Source organism: Littorina saxatilis, linkage group LG1, assembly GCF_037325665.1.
Source record: "Littorina saxatilis isolate snail1 linkage group LG1, US_GU_Lsax_2.0, whole genome shotgun sequence".
NCBI classification, from domain to species: domain Eukaryota; kingdom Metazoa; phylum Mollusca; class Gastropoda; order Littorinimorpha; family Littorinidae; genus Littorina; species Littorina saxatilis.
The window spans coordinates 80,252,790-80,275,114 of record NC_090245.1 but is presented as its reverse complement, the minus strand read 5'-3'; the positions used below and the strand labels follow the sequence as shown (position 1 = coordinate 80,275,114).

Here is a 22,325-nt window from a genome sequence, read left to right as displayed (position 1 = left end):
ACTTTTTTTTTTTTTACAGATTTTTAAAATAAGGAATTCTTTATTTGACCAATTTCATTTGGCGGATTTCCGCCCTAAGGCGGAAAAGTTTCACCCATGCATTTGTTAAAAAAAAGCTATGTTGAGGGGTATCAAGACCTGTGACAATCTGAGAACATCAAGTCACAAAAAGTAGGGACTGGGAGTATGTGTATCAACATGAAGGCAAATTTGCATATAAACAGAACAGGTTTGCGTCGGCAATAATAATAATATGGCAGGTCATTGCCTCTGCTCTGGTTACCGATCTCTCAAAAGTGAGCTTGTCTTGGTCTTCTTTCCCTGGCACGGGTTTCTTCACAAAACAGTCCAATTTTTCCTCTGCTTTGGTCGGGATTTCTCGAATTCCTCATGAGAAGTGCTTTTCTTGTGGCGGTTACACGGTCGTAAAGCCCACTGTGCTTCTCTGAAAAAGCCGTGTTGCACACAGTGCAGTGGGCAAAACGCTTCCCTTTTCTCCACGAAACTAGGCATGGATGCTCCTCATAGTACTTTGGCAGAAAAGCCTTGCTGGGAGTTTGACCAAGCTTCTTTTTTTTGCTCCGTGGCGGTTGATCGCCAAAGTCTTCTGAATCCGTGTTCGTCGCTGTAGCCATTTTTTTCCCTCCAGAAAGAATGAGCTACGAAGTGACCGCGTTCAGAAAAGTATGTGCTGAAACGCCCGCGATAGTTGTAATAACAGCAGCAAGACCAACTGACTACGCTACTCTCGCGGGCGCCGGGCATGTTTTGCACGCAGTACACAACCGGTTAGTACAAATTATGGATCGGAACTCGCTCGCGTTTTTGCGTATTCAAAATGTCAAAATGTGTAGTCGAAATGAAACGTTTGCGTAGTATAAGACAAGCATGCGTAGTTGCGTAGTTTGGGGACCAAAATCGTAGTTTACTACGCTCAATGTGTAGTGTAAACAGGTCTGTAATCCTGTCATGCTCTCTTTTTCTTCATGAATTCTTTTCTTTTTTCTGCCTTCTTGCTCATTCACCTGTATTTTTTCCAAAAATCTCTTCTCTTGCCGCTTGTCTCGCGATTCATGTATAGTTTAATCTGTTAGTGTTCTGATGTAAGTCCAGCAGTAGATAGGTTAAGCCTATTTTAACATACTGGAAACTGGTAATCTTCCAGTAGGTATTAATTTAGTTTTACTAAAGCCTGCTGGGACACAAGTAATGGGTTAGTGCATTTGTAAACAGGAATCGCTTGACAAGTGGCCCCCTTCATCCCCCCCTTCCTCGTCCTGATATGGCTCTGCGTAGTCGGCTGGACGTTAAGCAACAAATAAACAAACAAACAAAATAGGTCCCTGCAGTAAGCAACAACAAAAACACACACAAAGCAAATGGCATCGTCTGTCGACTAGTCACAGAAACAAGCCTGGCGAGGTATGCGTGTACTTTATACACGTGGAAGAAACCGGAACCATGCGTCTTTGTTATTGCCAATATGCTTTTGGATATTGGCAAAAATGGCCGACTTCCGTAGCCGGCATTATGCTTCTCAATATCCAAAAGCATATTGTCAATAACAAAGACGCACGGTTCCGGTTTCTTCCACGTGTATACAGTACACGCATACCTCGCCAGGTTTGTTTATGTGACAAGTCGACAGACGATGCCATTTGCTTTGTGTGTGTTTTTGTTGTTGCTTAATGTACATGACATACATTACGTGTAAAATCCAGTTCTTTAACAGGCAACAAACCTTGCAAATTTCCAGAAGCTGCAATCTGAAGCGACCTATCTCTGATTCTAGCAGACGATCTCTCCAATGTTAACACACAATCAGCAAACTCTCCTGTCACATAGAACGTCCATTGTATAGTGCAATGTTGAAATGAAGTTACCGGTCTGAAACATTTAGTCGTTTCTTCTGAGACAATCCTTGTTTTCTTATCATCTACAGATTTACCGCAGTCTTCACCACGCGAATTCCCAACAGAAGTCAAACCTTCGAACATACAATCTACGTAGGCAAGCATGATACGTCATGACGTCATATGATTCCTCGCATTTTGACGTAATGTTAAACATCCGGTTATCTCGAGTTTTCCCCCTAATACATGTCCGTGCGTTTTTCAATGTTCGGTTATTTCCGTGGCTTCATGCGAAAAGGGAACTGTCGTCTGTAATCAACGACATGGACCATTCTGGTACTGGTTGCTGACAAAAACATGATTTTAACACAAAATTTAATGTCAGAATAGCTATATAAACGCTATTGTGTTTTCATCGTAGCAATAGGGTCCGATATTTAGACTCGAACAAGTAAAATGCGACTCGTCTTCGACTCGTCGGCATTATACTTGTCTCATCTAAATATCGGGCCATATTGCTACGCTGAAAACACAATAGCTGTTAATAATATATAAGAACATATTTTGTGTATGGTAACTCTACATTAATGAAATATAGGGGAAGGTTGCCGAATATGGACCACCTTTTGATTCTTGCTGATAAGTAGCTTGGTTTCTTGCGAAGAAGTTTCATTTTGTGTTGGTAGTCCTTTTCTCTTAGGTTAACCGTAACGCGTAATTAGAGTGGTTAGCTTAGATAGACATTCAGCAAATATTAGATACAGAAAAATTCACAAATGGTCCCTAATATGGACCAGTGAAGATCCTTTCACGAATCACTGTAAAAAGCCCCCTATACTTCAAAATAACATTGTACAACTTAGTGTGCAAGTCAGACTAATTCAAAAATGCTTTAGATTTGTCTGTGTCGGGTTGATGAGAACATTAGTTGAAGCACAACAGGAAACTAAAGAAACTTATCAAAAATAGAGTGAAAATAAATGAAATTATTATCTTCCACGAAAAGAAGACTATTTGTTATATTTTTTTGAAAGTTCGAGGGCTAGTTATAGGTTATTTTCAGCAAGCTTCTTAATGAATGAATGAAAATAGCCTTGAGCTTTCATTTTCTCGATTTGTTGAAGGTGGTCCATATATATTAGGCGACACGCAGTACTTTGAGATTTTACTATACAAAATTCAGGGTCAACACTTAAATGTAACAAATACAGTCTATGCTGTCATACATAGCAATTTTTGTGTGATAACAGCTTTTGCTGTGGACAGAAACCAGTCCGTTTTAGGTGTCAAATTTAGAGTGAACGCTGGCAAAGATGCAAAAAAGAGAAAAAGCCCAACGGGTTTGAGGTTTGTGTTTCTGCAACTGTTTTGACACGTGAAAGGTATCCAGAAAGGGTGAATACAGCGAATGAAATGTTTTGAGTGCTCTAGCACCGTTAGTTTGTCAGAACAGGAGGTGGTCCATATTAGGCAGTGGTCCATAATAGGCAACCTTCCCCTATTTGCTAAAAAGGCCTTTCTCTGTTTTCTTTCATATTTCCTTGACACACTAATTATACTTACAATGCTATAGCATGATACGCTTTAAAAAAAACTACCACAGAACAAAAAGCAACTCACCTTTACGGACTGAGAGGCATGTATACTTAAATGCCTCTGATTTGAGTTATCAGTAAAACATTAATTATACACAAACAGACAGTACAACAACTTACCTGATGGCACAGGAAGCACACCCAGTTATTGCCTCGTCTCCATGTTCCTTGAGCTTCACGTGCATTCTCCAGATCAGCTTCGGCCTGGCGGAACCAGCGCCGGCCTTCTCCTGGCTGAGGGTTGGCGCTACTGGTGAAGCTGCTGTGGTGAAACCTTCTGTAGTCCTCCTCACGGGATCTTTGCTGGCGGCGAGAACTTTTGTGACCAGGGTGTCTATCGCTTCTGGATTGTGATTCAAAGTCGTCTCTGTGGGCACGGCTACGGCTGTTCATATGCTCAAAAAAGGAAGAATAGAAGTCCTCGGCAGAACTCGGAGACTGACGGGCCCCAGATGAACCATCTACATTGTCCTCGTCATCATCAGAGGGCAGTTTCTTGCCTTGCTTGAGGAGATTGACATATTGCTGAAAACGCTGAACGACCCTTGTGCAGAATTCTTCGTTACCCATGTTTTTGTCCGGATGCCACTTCAGGTAGAGTCGTTTCAAAACGCGTTTCCGGCTTTGTTCATCCTGTGTTTGCCAGGCTTCTGTTAAAACCTGTCGGATTTCTTTCATAACCTCACTGAAGTTCAATTTTGGTGGTGTTTCAGTGCTTGTAGCTGAAGCCCCTTCGGATGCTGGGCTACTTTCATGGTTCAGAGTAGTGGTCCGAGTTTCCTGGCTTGAGTTTCTTTGAAACTTGTACAGCTGAGTCGCAGAGGCTTCTATGGTTCCCATATCGGGACCTAGGTCAATGCGATAACGTCTCAAGAGCGCTGAGACTTCACCTTCCTGCTTGATTTCTTCGATGACGATGGCATACATGTACACTGGAACATTTTCGTTAGTGTTTGGTTTGTTCACTTGAGGATCATATATCTCAAAGCCCACATGTTCCCCGTTGTACAAGGAGTCAAAGCTGTTTACAAGATAGCAGTGCAGATGTAGGGGGATAAACGTTCCTGGTGGTGGAAAAACGGTTGGTTCTTCTGTTGGAATAAAGTTACAAGACTCCATCCCCTCTTCCTCCATCTGTTGTCTGGCTTCCTTTGGGTCTCTTAGAGCTAGCTTTAAATACTCGCCACTGATCTCAAACCCAAGTGAATGCTGCACTGCTATCCTGAGGCTATTTTTGACTTTCAGGTTCTTGATGACTTCTCTCTCACAGCAGCGCTTGTCCAGATACACAGTGCAAGTAATTATTCCCACTGAGCTCTTGTCAACGAATGCTTTCTTGGCAAGTTTAGTACCCTCTATCGGTACCTCTGTATTCTTCCACATGAGCATTGTCTTGAGATTCGTTGTTTCCATTACAGAAATGTTGCTGAGGCTTTGCTCAACCCATTGTGCTGTCTGCTCAGCAACCTGCACTCCAGTTCGACCATTGTTCTTGTGATAATGAAGCGCCAGCATTAGGACCACTCCTGCGAATTCCTGACTCATCAACAGCCGTTTAGCCTCTTGTGCGTGGTGACCAGCAGTTGCTCTCTCCTTTATTTCTGCGGGGATGAACTCTTTCACGATACGACTCAGAAACTGAAGTTTGTGTTCAGCAGGCAGTAAGTCCAGTTCGTTTTGCTCTAGCAGGACTTTAATTTCCAGTCTGCCAAACCCAAGAAAAAAGGCCATGTCGTCAGGCATTTGTCTAAATCTTCTTCGAAGCTGCCAGTCGTCCACAAAAGCAAGCTGTGTTGACTTGACAAGGCGCTCCGAGTCCGAAGGCAAGTAAACGTGATCAACAGTGAGCTGCTTGATGTTCGCCTTTTCTGACTTAAGACACTTGAAAAGCTCACGCACTGCTGTCTGCACTATAAGCTTCATCTCCTCAACGTGCAGAAAACTGTTTGCGGCCTCTTGTTTCAGTCGTGACAGCACGATGGCATAGTGATTTGCCGTGACACGTTCAGCTGCACCAAGCCTTCTGAAAAAGTCAAAGAACTCACCGAATCCAATCGGCGCTTTCTGTATGTGACCTTTGATGGCTTCTTCGTGTCTGAGGTCGATAACTACATTTTCTGGTTTCAACATTTGTTTGCTGGAAGAGTCGTAAACAATGGTCAACTTTTTCAGAGTTGTCAAATCCACGTCAACTGTGTTCTCCTGTAAGTAATGATACAAGTCTCTCATTACACTTCTGACCAGTTCTGATTTGTAAGGTGAAGCTAACATATCACCAGGATTGCCGTTCAGATTTTGACAAACTGTTATCACATGCTGAATGACTTTGTCTTTGGAAATATGCTGTTGTAAACCTAAATATCCTGAAAAGTTTCTTTGAGCGTCTGCAGACACAAACGGAAATGTGTAAGGACTTGCATTTGGATGAAGAATACAGCAGCTGCTCCAGACAAGGTGAAGGTGTTGCTCTTGGCAACTCTCAGCAAAAGAAACCAATCGACTACCACAAAAGGGCTGTGCAATCTGGCACAGGGTCTGTCCTTGTCCTGTTTGTGTCCAGTCAGATGGACGAACAAAGCGTATCTCTTTCAGCTGCTGAAGAAATTCATTGCTGAAGTGTTTGTTTTGACAGGAATGGAACAGGTGTCTCACGAGTGTATCTGATTTGACAGTTGTGTCCTGATTCGGGCTTGTTTTGCCTTCATCTTGAATCACACACGCATACCGAAGAAACATACTTTCAGTAACAGCTGAAATCATTCCAGCAGTCGTCATGAAGGATTCCCAAGGCGGATGATTGTATGGTTCTGGAGGAAGTACCATGCCCATCACTTTGAAAACAGCAACGTGTGGTGAGTAAAATTCACTAGCCAAGTAAAGTTCACCATTTAGTTCAACAAAAGACGTAATTTTCAACTGCTGCACGGTACGATTTTGTTCATCTTCTGACCATGAAGCCAGACCTCTCCTGACAGCATGCATGTGATTCAGTACAGCACTTTGAGGAAGATCTCTCAGGGTGGGCAGCATATACTGATAGTAAAACTGAGCTGTGGTCAGGGTTTCCATGTTCAGGAAAGTGCGCATATTGTCTGGTACTGAGGTTTTGTTCAGCAAAACAAGACGGTGCTGCCTCTTGAAGGCCCATTCCTTTAGTCCTTCTTTGTGTACTGTAGATTCAATGCACAGTGGTGTGGCTTCAGCAGAAATATCCACTGCTTGGTCGTATATACTGGAATACAGAGGAAGAGCAGTCAGCATCCTCCGAAGTTCCACGTTGTCTCCACAGGATTCCTGCAGTCCAGCCAGATTGTTGCTGAAATAGCTGAGAATGGACATCGCTTGGTCCAGGCGAGGGTTCAAGTTGCCAGCACAAGCATTCAGTGCTTTTAGTAGTGCCATCGGATGGCTTATAGATGCCACAGTATTCTCCAACACACTGACTGGTGGCAGAAGTTTCGTGTCCAGAAATGGAAGCTGCTGTGTCTTCAGTGTGTCCCATAGATTTTGATTGGAACGGTCAGGCTTTTCATGCAGGAACACAACTTTGTGCATATCCGCAACAGGATACAGTTCCAGAACGTCTTCAGCTTCAGTATGACGCTTGGCAGGAATAAAATTCCAATCCTTCAGGTCCTGGAGTTTTTCTGCTGCCATTTTGCGAATGTCTCCAAGGTCTACAGTGTTGGAAACTTTCACTTCTGATTCCAGAAATTGCCATAGTCTCTTTAGCCAATTTTCGGTTGGAAGTTTGCTTTGATCAAGCCTGCAATGCTGCCCTGTTTTGAAATACGTGCACTGTAGAGTTTGTGGTAGTAATTGCACGAATGTGGTTATGTCTAGGCCTTTCATCCATGCTTGGACAGCATCAGGAGTAGACAGAAAGTACTTCATAATCTCCTTGCTGACAAACAAGTCGGCTGTACCTGACAAAAGATCAAAATACCTGGAAACAATTGGCTTGTCCGTGGTGTCGCCAGCTAGGAAGAAATAGAGGTTTCCAGATTGCCTCAAACACAAGGGAAGACCTTCCAGGTTCTCCAGAAGGGATTGTTGGTATCTGATGAAACTCAGCAGAGTCTGCACACATTCAGGTGTCTCGAGTGAGGTGTCGGCAACAGGCTGCGGAAGATCGGCAAGGTTGCACCTCCCTTGTGTTCTAGTGCCTGCAGACCTAAGAAACTGTGCAACGCTTTCTGGAGAAATGTCGGCTACGCCATCAACTGCACTCTTTTTGAAGTTTTGAAAGATGCAGTAAGGTGCTTCAAGAACTTTCATGTTGATCTTTTTCAATAAGGTTTTCAGCTCCTGTGCCTTGTGTGACACCCACTTGCTGTTTCCCAGGGACTGAGAATTTTGTTGAACTCCGCCTTGCGACAGCACTACTCGCTTTTCAGCATTTGGTTTGTCCGAGGCTTCGTTGAAAACACCTTCAAGGTTGTTGAAGTAGCCAGCAAACCCTGTCGAACTTACTACTGGAAGCCACTCAAGTGAGCACGTCTGGTCACAGCACAGAATAGGAAATGTGGGTAACTCTTGCTCTGCTATTTTCCTGTAGAGTGTTTTCGTCATGTTCACCCAAAACTGTGTAGAAACTGTGTCAAGGTCCAGGTCAGGAAAAAGCCCATGGTAGTACGACAACCTTGATTTCAGCTCTGACTCGCCAAGTGCTTCGGATGAAGGAAACCAATGCTCTTTGAACCACTGAAGGGCAGAGATATATGACGGCACTATGATTTGAGATGCAATCTGTTCGTTCCACTCTGTCTTGATGTCAGATTTGTTTTCATCCTTGTTCTCCCACAGATTTCTCCTTGTCTCATGGTCCAACGCAAAGTGACCATTCACGTGCATAGGGACACTGGTAAAAACTGGCAAGGGAAGAATGCAGAAAGCTTGATGCTTCACCACGCTTGGGATGGTGTGTTCTTCGCCTTTTACACGTTCTGCCACCTTCACAGCCACTCCTCCGCGGGGCAGCAGCCTGAACTTGCCTTCATTCCATTCAGTCTTCAGTTCACTGGAAAGGCAGCTTACATCTTCAAAGCCACATCTGTGCACAGTAAGCCAGTTCTCTTCAACATCATGTGAGTGTTTCAGCTGCATCACTGTGCATAACTTGGACACAGAAATGTCCTGCAAACTGAATTCCTTGTTTTTGACATTGTTTGACACTTGAGAAAGGGTGTTATTGAAAGCTTCAGTTTGGTCAGTGTTGTTTGTGCACAGTTCCATGGTCACTTCGTTTTCCAGTGCTAGCGTGCCATCCGGATTGACAGAGTAGATTCCAATCTTTCGGAGGTTGTTGAGGAAGAGCAGACATGTGTTCATTTCTTTCTGGAACTGATCCAGAAGTTCCTTAATCTGGTCTGCTGACACAACCTGTGCTTTCGTGCCAGCCTTTTGCTTTATTGCTGAGGTTTTTGCCATCTCCTCTGTTCGCAGTGGAAATCTGAAAAGGGTGCCTGGCTTAGACATGTCAATCTCAGTTCCCAAGTATCCAGCAAACATATCCGGATAGTTCTCTTGAAACCAGTCGACATCCTCAAGCTTGATTCCTGGCCTGTCAGGGTTGTCTTTTGCGACATAATGACAGTTAGGGTCTAGAAGGCAGACAGCTCCTTTCTCGTCGTCTTCAAGAGTCCAGAAAGATGGAACATCCGTGATATGATACACGGCATTGAAGCCAACTCCATATTGTCCAGTCTTTAGAGCATCGAATCCTTTGCTGCCTCTTCCGAGGTTTTGAATGCCTTCCATGTCCTTCTTTGTGAAGGATTTATCATTGAAGACACAGAGAGCTGGGCCCTGTAGAGGTTCACACCCCTCAAACACTTTTTTCTTTCCCAATTCACGTACATCTTTGATGAACCGAATCTCTGTTGCTCCTGCATCATCAGCGTTTTGTAGCAACTCTTTGAACAGCGACGAATCCAACGTGTAGCCTTCCAGCAATCCATTGATTCGATCTGTCAGCTTTTCTTCTTGGCCAAATGGAATGAATTTTACCATAGACTCAAAATCTTGTTTCCTCTTGCTTTTGACGCCAAGAGTTTTGGCCGTTTCTGTTGGAATCTTGTCGCTGACAAACTTCATGCTGTCTGTCTCTTTCAACCATCGACAGTCATCTAGGCACAGGTTGCAAGTTAGCTGCATGCTCCCATGTCGATCGGGCAGATATAACTGAGACAAGTCCAATTCAGTAGTTTCACCAGATGACTCGCAGAGAGACTGTGCTGCACGTGATGCAAGGCCAACTGTGTCATCAGGAAGTTTTCTACCCTCGAACTCGATGTGAATTTGTTCAAGAAGTGATGCTAGGTTGGCAGTATCAAATGTTTCCTGCACACCGATGGCCTGAAGAAGTGTTCTGAATCCCAGCATGCTTGTCTCTACTTGGAAGCGATACGGTCTACAGTCATGACGGATCCTAAACGCAACTCTAGAAGGTTCAACAAAACTAGATCCAGTCCACACAATCTCTTTGTTGGAAAGCTCACTTGAAATATATGAACCAGCAGCTTCTGTGTCTTTGATGCATTTAGTCATGTACGTGTATACGGCTTTTGACACCCTTTGCACCACAGCGTTTGAAGAGTCATCGCTCTCTGTTTCAAACTGTGCTACGGTTTCGAGTTGACGTGTTGACAGCTCAAGCATGTCTTGGCGTCCAGGGTCGGCTTCAGTTTTTACTCCCAATTTCTTCAGGACACCGATTTTTGAAGCATGAAAACTTGAAATTCCAACAGCGCTTGTGTCAAGAACAAGTTTGTGGCTCCCAACATAATCCTTGATGCTATCAGAGTAGAGGTCACTCGGGGCTGCTAGCTGAAATGTTCCTGGAGCTCCATCTGATGCCCACGGGAAAGGCCAGTCTGCAGGTTTACTAAGCACTGGCAAGAACTTTGTTTTAGACAGTTTGTCAACCACATCTGGTGGGAACTCGTGTAACCTAGGATGCAGGCTTTTGAAACTTGAAAGATATTCAATTATATTTCTTCCTCTAACAAAAGCAGCTTTTCCCTCTTGAATGACCAAGTCACTTACAGAATCTGCTCTCTCTAGCACCATTTCTTGAGGGAGATCATCTGTTAACATGCCAAGATTAACAAGACGTTGCAGAACTCTCTCAGCACAAAAGTCGACTCTCCCCTTGTTTTCTTCTGCTTGGTTTCCTTGGGGAAAATAGCCATCCGATGGGGTATACAGTTTTGCCGCTGCATGTTTTGGATGTATGGTTTCTTCAGGACATCTCAGCACCTGGCTGTCTTCACATGGGATGCAAGCATGCTTCTTGATCAGGTCATCCAATTGAGGGCTCTGTTTCTTAATTGCATGTAGAATAAGACTGTCCCTGTCTGTTTTCTCCCAGTAGTCATTCTCCATATTTGGAAAGAAGCTCTGTGTGTAGAACTCCAGCTCGCCGATAATTTTCAACTGGAGATTTTGTGCTTGTCCAGATGACCTGAGCGCAGATGTGACACTTGCAGGAAAATTGACCAGATGACCATTTTTGTTCCAAAAATGTTGGAGAGCTTTCCATGCTGTACCCCCAAGCGATGAATTGTGAAAGTCAGGTTCAAGAAACCATGTATCACTGAATGCCACCCACTGGCCGGATTCGTCTGGAACAGGTATGACTTTGTTCTCATCAGTCACAAGGCGTCTGTAAAAGTTCTCCAAAAGACATCTGTCCCCAGAGACTGGCCACAAGCCAAAGAAACGTCTGAAGTCTGTGTCCACAGCAGCCTCGCTTTGCACGTTTTCAAGCAGGAGAAGGTAGGCTCTGCTCACAGGGTCAGCAAACAGTGCTGAGTTCCAGGCTGCTCCTTCACTGTTCAGGTCATCTTCTGTTTGAATGAGCAGACTACGGCGACTGGAAGTTAACGCAAATGTAGCATTAACATGGACAGGAAGAGAGCTATGTTCACTGTTCTCAGGCAAAGGTAAAAAGCAGAACCTGTGACCTGACTTGTAAAATCCAGGGGGACTCTCTTGTACCGTCCGAATACAGTTCTCGTGTAACAGTCCTGCAACAGCAGCAAGTGGCAACAAACCCTCGTTTTTACTTGTAGCTGCTATCTGAGCAGACTCATCAACACCAGAGGCCCAAGCAAGACACCAATGAGTGCTGCTAGTGTGTGCGTCAACTTCACACACATGCTTAGCATCTTCTGTCACCGTCATGTCAATCTTGACGTCTTCTATTATCTTGATGTCTTTGTTCGTAGACCAGTGAGTTGTGAAGTACTGAAGGATTGTTTGATCCTCAAGTTTTGCATCAGGTTTTACCACACGGCTTTGCGATGCCTTGGTCAGATTCAGGAGACACTGGGGTGAAGATGGGTCTGTACAGTCATGGGGAAGAACAAAAACCTTCACTCTCTTCACGCTTTGTGTGAATGTCAACAAGCTTCCAGCGTTTTCCAGAAGCATTTTGAGAAACTCTTGACGTTGGCCTCTCCCATAGCTTTTCTTTGTGATTTTGCTGTCTGCTGCTTGCTCGGGTGTTCTGAACGGAAAACGAAATAAAGTTCCATTGTAAAATACCTCGCTGCTATTCTTGAGCTGGCAACCAAAAACACCCTGGTAGGGCTTGAACTGGTATGGCATCCTGGACAACAAAGCACGATTAACTGGACGAGTGAAGTCTAGTTTCAGTCCTGCGCCTTTCTTTAGATACTTTACATGTGGATCAAATATGGCCATGGTGTGCCTGCTGATGAAACTGGGTACGTCAGTCAGGTTGTAGACTGAGTTGAACCCCAGTCCAAAACGACCCACTTTGGAGGCATCTTCCTTCTTTGTGCCCGCTCCAAGCTTGATGATATTCTCCAAGTCTCCATCCGAGAACGTAGCGTCATTGTAAGCCCAGAAGGCTGGTCCTTGCAGCGAATCCATGTTGTCTGTGATCAGAGTCTGCCTTGAACCCTCATTCTCCCGCTCATCCAAAAGAAAACAGACCTCAGTAGCACCAGCATCATCTGCATTTTGGATCAGCTCTTTCGGCACTGAGAAGCCGTCGGTATATGAGTCCTTCAGCAGATTATGAAGCCTAGTTGTTAGTTCCTCCCTCTGTTCATACCCAAAGTCCAGATCTTCAACGTCTGTGAGAGCGCGATCCTTCATCTTCAGAGCTCCGAGAGCCCTAGCTGTGTCTTGATGGATCTCATTATGTACAATGAATATTTCTTCATCTCCTCCAAAGGAATCAGTTCCTAAGGCGTCTTCTGTGGACATCACGGTGCAGTCTTTCGCAGGTCGGAATTGCAAAATGTTAGGTTCAGTGTGACACACAGGTAGAAGGACGCTACGAGAAGCCACAGCTGACTCAGACAATTTCAGAACGTCCAGAATTTGCTTGACCATCCGCAGATCCTGTTCACTTTCGTGTTGACTACGAGTCTGATTAGTATGCAAGTCTTGAATCTCAAGTAGAACATCAGTGAGAAGTTGAGTGTCTTGCTGCTTGTGAGCACCACAGGCCCGCAATAAGTCTTTCTGAGCCTCTCCTTGCATTTCATGAGGCACTGGGTATCTGAAGGGCCTCAGATCTATGTCGGAAGTGCATCTTTGCAACCAAAGGGCTTTTGGTTTGGCAAACACCTCTCCAGATTCCGTGAGCACACACTCCTTGTCCTGCAGTGTTTGTAAAACTACTTCGTCATGAGTGTAGTCACTAAGGAACTGGAAGATGCAGGGTATAACTAGCCTGTACTTTGAAACATCATTCTCGTCATAGCTTTTGAGTACATTTTCAAGATGATCCAGAACCCGTTTTTGGTCCAACTCTCTTCCAACTAACAATGCTTTTGCCACCTGTGGTGATACGCCATCGTTTATGATAGGAACAGCTGAGCCAACAATGTTTGCCTTGTCGACGGGACACATTTCTCGTGGTTTGGCAAGCAAATCCTCAGAGCTGAAAGGCAAAGACAAGGGGTAATGCTCTGGTTTGTCTGCTGACTGCAGGCATGGCAAGCACTGAATGTTTGATATTGTTTTCAGTGTGTGACTGCCTAGGTTGTCGCCCTGTGAAATGACCAATTTGAGGAGCCCCTCTGCTTTTCGTTTTGCAGTTTCATTTTGTCCTTGAGTCCAAAGTTCTTCAATACTCTCTGCTGATCTAATGACATCCTCAGACTTCACAGTGTCTTCAAACTTCAACCCGAAGTTCTTCAAAGAATCCAGGATGTTGGATTTGGCAAACTCACCACAGGGGAACTTTTTCTCCGCCAGAAACAGTTCTTGCAATGTGGCAGAGCCAGGGCTGTACAGATTTTCTGCCAGCTCATGATTGTCCGAAGAAATCCATTTTGTCGCTTTTTGTTTGTGAACAGAATCTGACCTTTCAACCTGGATTTCCTGCTGTTGGAGACGTAGCTGATCCGGACACACACAAGGGATGCACGGGTACTGTCTGATCAGTTCATTAACTCCACTGTCTTGATGAGCAAGAGCGTACAAAACTAGTTCGTCCCTATCCTTATTCTGAAAGAACTCATCTGCAATATTGGGGAAGAAGACCTCCTTAAAAAACTGCAGCTGCGAGATGACTCTGGCTTGTCCTGATTTCAGTATAAATGAGCAGACATCGGATGGAACGTCTACGATATACCCATCTTTCTTCCAGAAATGGTGTGCAGCTTTGAAAGCAGTATCACCACATTGGCTTCCTCGAAGAGAAGGATCAAGAAACCAGGCATCACGGAAGGCAATCCAGCTGTTCTTCACAGGAACAGGTAGAACTTTATTTTCGTTTGTCATCAGAACACTGTAGAAGTTTTGCACGAGGTCTGCAGTGACTGGCCATAGCTTAAAGAAATGTGAGAAGTCATTGTCCATAGCGGCTTCACTCTTCATGTTCTCAAGCAGCAACAGGTAGGCTCTGCTCACAGCATCAGCGATCAGTGCCGAGTTCCAGGCTGCTCCTTTGTTGTTAAGATCATCCTCTGTGCTCTCAAGCAGACTGCGACGACTTGAAGAGAGAGCAAATGTTCCGTTCACGTGGACAAGCAGGTCATGCAGAGCCATTGTCTCAGGCAAAGGCAGGAAGCAGAACAAGTGGCCTGTTTTGTAGAACCCCGGAGGGCTGTCATGGATGGCCTTTATACCAGTTTCATCGACAAGTGCAGCAACAGTAGCAAGTGGTACAAGTCCTTCCTGCACGTTTTCACGTGCCAGTGTGGCAGACTGATCAACACCAGAGGCCCAGGCGAGACGCCAATGAGTGCTGCTAATGTGAGCCTCTGTGTCACACACAGACCTTGCTTCGTTTGTTACTGTCATGTTAATCTTGACGTCCTGTACAATCTGGATCTTGTTGTTGGTGGACCACTGTGATGTAAAATATTGGAGAATTGTTTGATCTCCTATTTGTGTCTCTGGTTGCAGCACTTGTGCTAGGGAGGTCTTCGTGAGATCCAGAATACTCTTGGGTGAAGATGGGTCTGTACAGTCACGAGGCAGATAGAAAACTTTCACTCGCTTCACGCTCTGTGTGAACAAAAGTAGGCTGCCTGCTCTTTCCAAAAGCATTTTCAAAAACTCTTGCCGTTTGCTTCTTCCATAACTGTCTTGTTTGATTTTGCTGTCTGTAGCTTGCTCAGATGTCCTGAACGGAAAACGAAACAAGGTTCCGTCATAGAACATATTATCAGAGTTCTTCAGTTGACATCCAAAAACACCCTGGTATGGCTTGAACTGTTGTGACATCTTGGACAACAGAGCACGGTTAACTTGACGTGTAAAGTCTAGTTTCAGTCCTGCGCCTCCCTTGAGATACTTCACATGTGGATCAAACATGGCCATGGTGTGTCTGCTGATGAAACTGGGTACATCAGTCAGGTTGTAGACCGAGTTGAACCCCAGTCCAAAACGACCCACTTTGGAGGCATCCTCCTTCTTTGTGCCCGCTCCAAACTTGATGATGTTCTCAAAGTCTGTATCAGAGAAAGTAGCGTCATTATAGGACCACAAAGCAGGTCCTTGCAGAGAGCTCATATTGTCTGAGATCAGGTTCTTCCTGGCGTCTTCGTTTTCTCGTTCATCCACGAGGAAACAGACCTCAGTGGCACCAGCATCATCTGCATTTTGGATCAGTTCTTTGGGCACAGAGAAGCCATCTGTGTAGGATTCTTCCAACAGATTGTGAAGTCTGGTTGTCAGTTCCTCTCTCTGTTCATAGCCAAAGTCCAGATCTTCCACACCTGTCAGAGCACGGTCTTTCATCTTCAGGGCTCCAAGATCGAAAGCAGTGCTGTGATTAATTTCAGTATGCACAATGAATATTTCCTCATCAAGATCAGAATTTCCAATTGAAAAGATATCTTCTTCTGACATCACTGTGCAGGCCTTTGCAGGCTGAAATTTCAAGACGTGGACTTCATTGTGGGAAACTGGCAGGAGGACACATCCGTCTGTTTGTGAGTGTTTGAGATTGTCTAAGATCTGTTTCACAAGCATCATATCTCGATGATACTCTGACTGGCCTGGTGACTTCTGTCTGTGCATATCCTGAATTTCAACAAGAACTTCACGTAACATCTGAGCATCTTGTCGCTGGTAAGCACCACAAGCTACGAATAGTTGTTCCTTCTCTGACATTTCCGATGGCAGGGCATATCTGTAAGGCTTGAGGTCTATGTCATCTTTACACTTTTCAATCCAGAATGCACTTGCTTTGGCAAACTGGTCCCCAGATTCTGTCAGCACACATTCTTTTTCTTGAAGTGTTTGCACGACCTCAGGCTCGCTCATGTGCTTTTGCAAGAAGCCAAAGACGTCTGTAAGGACAAGCTTGTACTGGACAATTTCGTGTTTGTCATATTGTTTCACAACATTTGAGAGATGCTGCAGAATTCGTGTCAGGTTCACTTTGTTCCCAACTTGGAGTCCACTTTCAACAGTCTCGGATGCACCTTTTCTTATCGTTGGCAACACTGAACCAACAAGCTGTGATTGTGAAGCGTGACACATATCTTGTGGGCTGGCCAGGTTTCCGGTAGAGTTGAAAAGGAGAGACTTGGGATAGTGGTCGGGCTTGTCTGCAGATTGCTGGCATGGTAAACACTGAATTGCTGAAATCTGTCTCAGGGTGTCCAAATCAAGGGTGTCACCTTCAGAAATAAGCAGTTTCCAGAGCCCTTCTGCTTTTGTTTCCGCAAGCTGCACGTTGTTTTGAGTCAGGCTATCTTGAATGAGCCCTGCTGCTGCTACAACATCAACTGGTTTTACTGTGGCTTCTTTTTTCAACCCAAAAGTCATTAGAATCTCTAGAAGATGAGACTTTGAGAATTCACCGCAAGGAAACTTCTTCTCTGACTGGAACAGTTGTTGCAAAATGGCAGAGTCAGGACAGTATAGATCTTCTGCAAACTGAAGAGAATTAGATGTGGAACAATCAGACCCCTTATGCTCCTTATCGTTTTGTGCCACATCACCTCCACACTGTGAGTGATTTTGCCAAGCAGAGAGCTCCTCCGGAGTAGTACAAGGAATACACGGGTACAGCTTGATGAGTTCATCAATGCCGCTGTTTCTCTGAGCAAGTGCAAACAAGACAAATTCATCCCTCTGCTCATTCCTAAAGAAGCCATTAGCAATGTTGGGAAAGAACACTTTCTTGAAGAATTCCAGCTGGGTGATAACTCTGACTTGACCAGATTCAAGCACCAATGAACATATACTAATTGGAAGGTCCACGAGGTACCCATCTCTGTTCCAGAAATGTTGCAAGGCTTGGGCGGCAGCATCTCCACACTTGCTCTGTCTGAAGGTAGGCTCGAGCAACCAGGTATCACTCAGTGTGATCCATAGGTCCTTTCCTGGAACTGGCAGCAGACTGTTCTTATCACTCAAGAGGCATTTGTAGAAGCTAGTAACAAGCTGTTCTTCCCCAGAGACTGGCCACAAGCTGAAGAACTGTCTGAAGTCATTGTTCATGGCGGCCTCACTCTTCATGTTCTCAAGCAGCAACAGGTAGGCTCTGCTCACAGCGTCAGTGATCAGTGCCGAGTTCCAGGCTGCTCCTTTGTTGTTAAGATCATCCTCTGTGCTCTCAAGCAGACTGCGGCGACTTGAAGAGAGAGCAAAGGTCCCGTTCACGTGGACAAGCAGGTCATGCAGAGCCATTGTCTCAGGCAAAGGCAGAAAGCAGAACAAGTGGCCTGTTTGATAGAACCCTGGAGGACTGTCGTGGATGGCCTTTATACCAGTTTCATCGACAAGTGCAGCAACAGTAGCAAGTGGTACAAGTCCTTCCTGCACGTTTTCGCGTGCCAGTGTGGCAGACTGATCAACACCAGAGGCCCAGGCGAGACGCCAGTGAGTATTGCTACCGTGTGCTTCAGTGTTACACACAACCTTAGCGTCTTCTGTTACTGTCATGTTAATCTTGACGTCCTCTACGATCTGGATCTTGGTGTTGGTGGACCACTGTGATGTAAAATATTGGAGAATTGTTTGATCTCCTATTTGTGTCTCTGGTTGCAACGCTTGTGCGTGGGAGGTCTTGGTGAGATCCAGAATACTCTTGGGTGAAGATGGGTCTGTACAGTCACGAGGCAGATAGAAAACTTTCACTCGCTTCACGCTCTGTGTGAACAAAAGTAGGCTGCCTGCTCTTTCCAAAAGCATTTTCAAAAACTCTTGCCGTTTGCTTCTTCCGTATTTATCTTGTTTGATTTTGCTGTCTGTAGCTTGTTCAGATGTCCTGAACGGAAAACGAAACAAGGTTCCCTCGTAGTACACATCGCCGTCGTTCTTCAGTTGACATCCAAAAACACCCTGGTATGGCTTGAACTGCTGGGACATCCTGGACAACAGAGCACGGTTAACTGGACGAGTGAAATCTAGTTTCAGTCCTGCGCCTCCCTTGAGATACTTCACATGTGGATCAAACATGGCCATGGTGTGTCTGCTGATGAAACTGGGTACATCAGTCAGGTTGTAGACTGAGTTGAACCCAAGCCCAAAACGACCCACTTTGGAGGCATCTTCCTTCTTTGTGCCCGCTCCAAACTTGATGATGTTCTCAAAGTCTTCGTCTGAGAAGGTGGCATCGTTGTAAGCCCACAAAGCAGGCCCTTGCAGAGAGTCCATGTTTTCAGTGATCAGGTTCTTCCTGGCGTCTTTGTTTTCTCGTTCATCCAAAAGGAAACAGACCTCAGTGGCACCAGCATCATCTGCATTTTGGATCAGTTCTTTGGGCACAGAGAAGCCATCTGTGTAGGATTCTTCCAGCAGATTGTGAAGTCTGGTTGTCAGTTCCTCTCTCTGTTCATAGCCAAAGTCCAGATCTTCCACACCTGTCAGAGCACGGTCTTTCATCTTCAAGGCTCCAAGAGCTTCAGCTGTGTCTTGGTGAATCTCGTTGTGCACGATAAATATTTCCTCATCTGCATCAAATGATGAAAGACTCGACAAACCATCTGGGGAAACAATTGTGCAGTTTTTGGCTTGCTGGAAGCGTAGAACGTGTTGACTGCTATGACATACTGGTAAAAGTACAGTTCCATATAAGTCTGATCCTGACTTTTTCAAGACATCCAGAATGCGTTTTACGAGCTGGAAATCACGATCGAATTCATGGGGAGTGCGAGCCTCCTGTTCGTGGAAATTCTGAATCTCTCCAAGAACCTCCTGCAGCATCCTGGCATCCTGTTTCCAGACAGCTCCACATCTCTCAAAGAGGTCTTTTTTTTCTTGCAGGTCACTGGGCAGAAGGAATCTGTATGGTTGCAGGCTGATGTCGTTTGGGGACTCTTCCATCCAGAACGAGTTTGGCTTTGCAAAGCAGTCCCCAGTTTCTGTCAAGATGGAACTTTTCATTTTGAGAGCCTCAAGAACCATGATGTTCTCAATGTTCTCTCCCAGAAAGTCAAGTACATTCTTCAAGGCGAGTCTGTATTGAGGTGCCTCGTGTCTCTTATAGCAGGAGAGGATGTTGTCCAGGTGTTGCAGCACGTGCTCAGGGTTGGCAAGGTTTCCAATTTGCAAATGCTGAGCTACATCAGTGGGCAAGTTTCCTCGAAGTACTGGCAGAACTGAACCAACTATCCCAACTTGATCACCAGAGCACATTTCTTTCGCTCTTGCCAGCCTACAACTGTGACTGAAAGGTAGAGAGGCTGGATAAAAACCTGGTCGGTCTTTTTCTTCTTGGCAAGGTAGGCATCTGAGAGATGAAAGGTGTCTTAGCGTGTTTCCATCAAGTCCCTGGCCGTGGTGAATCAGTATTTGTTCCAGTCCATCGGCTTTCTTAACAGCAGCACACTCGTCCCGGTCGTCCATGAGCTGCTCAATCCGTTCTGCTGATGCAATGATGTCTGCTGACCTGATCTCTGCCTCTGATCTCAAGCCCAGTGATCTAAGTGTTTTCAGAATGTTTGACTCCGAAAATTGAGAAGACGGAAACCGATCCTCCGCCAGGAACAGCTTCTGCAGAACTTCTGAGTCAGGATCATAAAGTTCAGTTACGAAACGTACCTGCCCAGATTGTGTTGGCACACATTCTATCTGTTTCATCTGATCCGCGATGACAGTATCGGATACCAGAGAACTATCATCAATTATGAACTTCATGAATGCAGTGATCTGGGTGCTTGAGAAGTGGGTACATCCTGGATGCATCAGAACGATGGTTTCATTGATGACCTCTTTAAGGGTTGTTTCGCTTGCACCCAGTGTTACAGCAGCTCTTCTCTGAAGATCGGAACAGGATAGCATGCGTCGTTGAGATGTCACAGGGGGTAGAATGTCTGGCGCTATAACGGAGACTTGGTCAACAGATACAGGCTCACTTGTGTTTACCTCAGTAAACATTTTCAGATGGAGAAACATCTCCAGTGGGCTTTGATTCTCCCCTGATGCTTCTACCAGCAAAGTCATCACAGCAACCTTCTCCCCTACTGTAGCTGTTGTGTTGAAGCGTTCTGTGGCACTTTCCCGTTGGGTGGCATCGTCATTGATAAGCTTCAGAGCAGACAGCATTCCTTCTGGCGATGGAAAGTGGACCCAGTGTCCCATCATATTGTGATGTCTTGTGACGTAATCAGGCAGCTCAGGCACCACAGTAACCCCAAACTTGGTTAGGCAGGAAGTCAGGTCAGGGGTCAGCGGGGTCATGCCTCTCACCGAGCTGCATACGTAGACACCGGACAATGGCAACAGACTTAAACGTCCATCTCTGTTTTGTGGCAGCAAGGTCAGATGGCTGAAAAGGCGGAGTTCTTTCATGCCCAGAAAATTCCAGATGAATTGAATCCACGCATCATCACAAGGCAGGGATGGTTGTTCATTTCCAAACCTAGCTTGTAGGCTCTTCTTAATCAGCTCAGGGATTTCAGCATCAGTGTCTTCTAGTTTCCTCAGGTTGAACTTACCTGTGCAGGAGAGAGAAAAAACAAAACCACGTGTGTTTGCATTCTTCATTTTAAAGACATGAAAAGGTGGATATTTTGTTGTGGTTGGTAAATTTGCAAAAAACAACAACTTTTCCCCCCAGATTTATTCAGAATACAAGTGTACCGTCACGTCGCATGAAACACAAAAATCAGTGACTTATAGTAATGGGTAGTGTGTGATTGCATGGCTGGGTCGCCGGCCACCTCATTGAGATCACAAAAAAACTTGACTTATAGTTATAGATGCTAGGCCTTTGAAACTGTACACATTGCCAGGCTTTGATAGCCTCCGAATATGACACAAGTCTGGTTGACCTTCTAAGGCATAACCACATTTTGAAATCACAGCCAAGGCAAGTTCACGAATAAAACTTCACACACCATCACGGTTTGGGACCTCCAGACAAGATGCGAGTATGATCAACCCTAGTTTTTTTCTCCAATCTTGTGTCAAAAAGGAGGGGAGTATAATGTCTGTACACGTTTATTGAGGAACCATGGTCAAATTGAAACTGAACATATGCAGTCCTGACATACAAGATATACTATACGACATGTAGAAACAGGCTTGATCCCAACACTGGGCATGGAGGAGGGGAAGGACGAACATTTTAGGTTGTAGACTCTTCATCTTGTAACTAGTGGAGTTAAACAAGAAAAGCAAACAGTCGATTGACTCTCCTTCCAGGGATGGCCAAATCTCAATTTTTTACTCGCCAGCCGGGCGAGTAACTTAAAAAAAAGTCCCTAGCCCGGCAGAAACTTCCCTGGACCGGTACATACCACAGTTAATGTGCAGTGTTTATATGGCTTTAAAACTTGATATTACAACCAAAAGGGTTGCATTTGACCGGAATTGTCATTGGCCAGCCGGGCGAGTTGCAAGGCGGTTTCTTCTAGCCCGGCGCATTTTTACTCGCCCCTGGCGATAGGGCGGACGATTTGGCCATCCCTGCCTTCACAGGGTTGGGATCCGGGTTTGATGTGGGGGCGAGTAAGTGGCCCACAAGTATTAACTTAATTGCTTTAAATATCCAAGAAAAACTACTATCGATATACATTGTTTTTAGCACAACAGTAGTCTGGAGATTCCATAGAGGTCAACTGAAGCTTATTGAATAAAGAGGATCACGAAAACTAAACCGGTGCTGAGTTTAAGTAGCACATCGGCGACAAGAACTCGAAAGAAAGGTTACACTAGATGAAAGTCTTTTTTCTCCTCTCCATTGTCAGCAGCTAAATGGCACCTACGTGACCTTATTTTAAATTTCGCAATATGTAAGGTTCATCAGATGCTATACGCTCTCCAAGTTTTAAAGTTCTAGTTTTATGAACATCAGAAAACGTGATACTTATCTCTTTGTTTTGTTAAAATTTAACAAGGGTCAAAGAGATCGTCACAATAATGTCTGGTGGTAATCGTAGTACGGAAGTGTGAGAAGTTCAACGCTCTTTCAAAACTGGTTAAAATA

The 22,325-nt window shown here is 44.9% G+C and overlaps 1 protein-coding gene across 2 annotated transcripts in view; it reads right to left on the bottom strand.

Annotated features, from left to right (window-relative positions):
• The window catches only part of LOC138980891 (sacsin-like), a 60,775-nt gene that overhangs the window by 18,928 nt on the left and 19,522 nt on the right, over positions 1–22,325 (bottom strand). For both annotated transcript variants that reach the window (XM_070353764.1, XM_070353771.1), the window contains one exon: positions 3,569–20,832. In XM_070353764.1, coding sequence (XP_070209865.1) covers positions 3,569–20,832 — 17,264 coding nt within the window. The remainder of the gene's footprint in view (positions 1–3,568; positions 20,833–22,325) is intronic.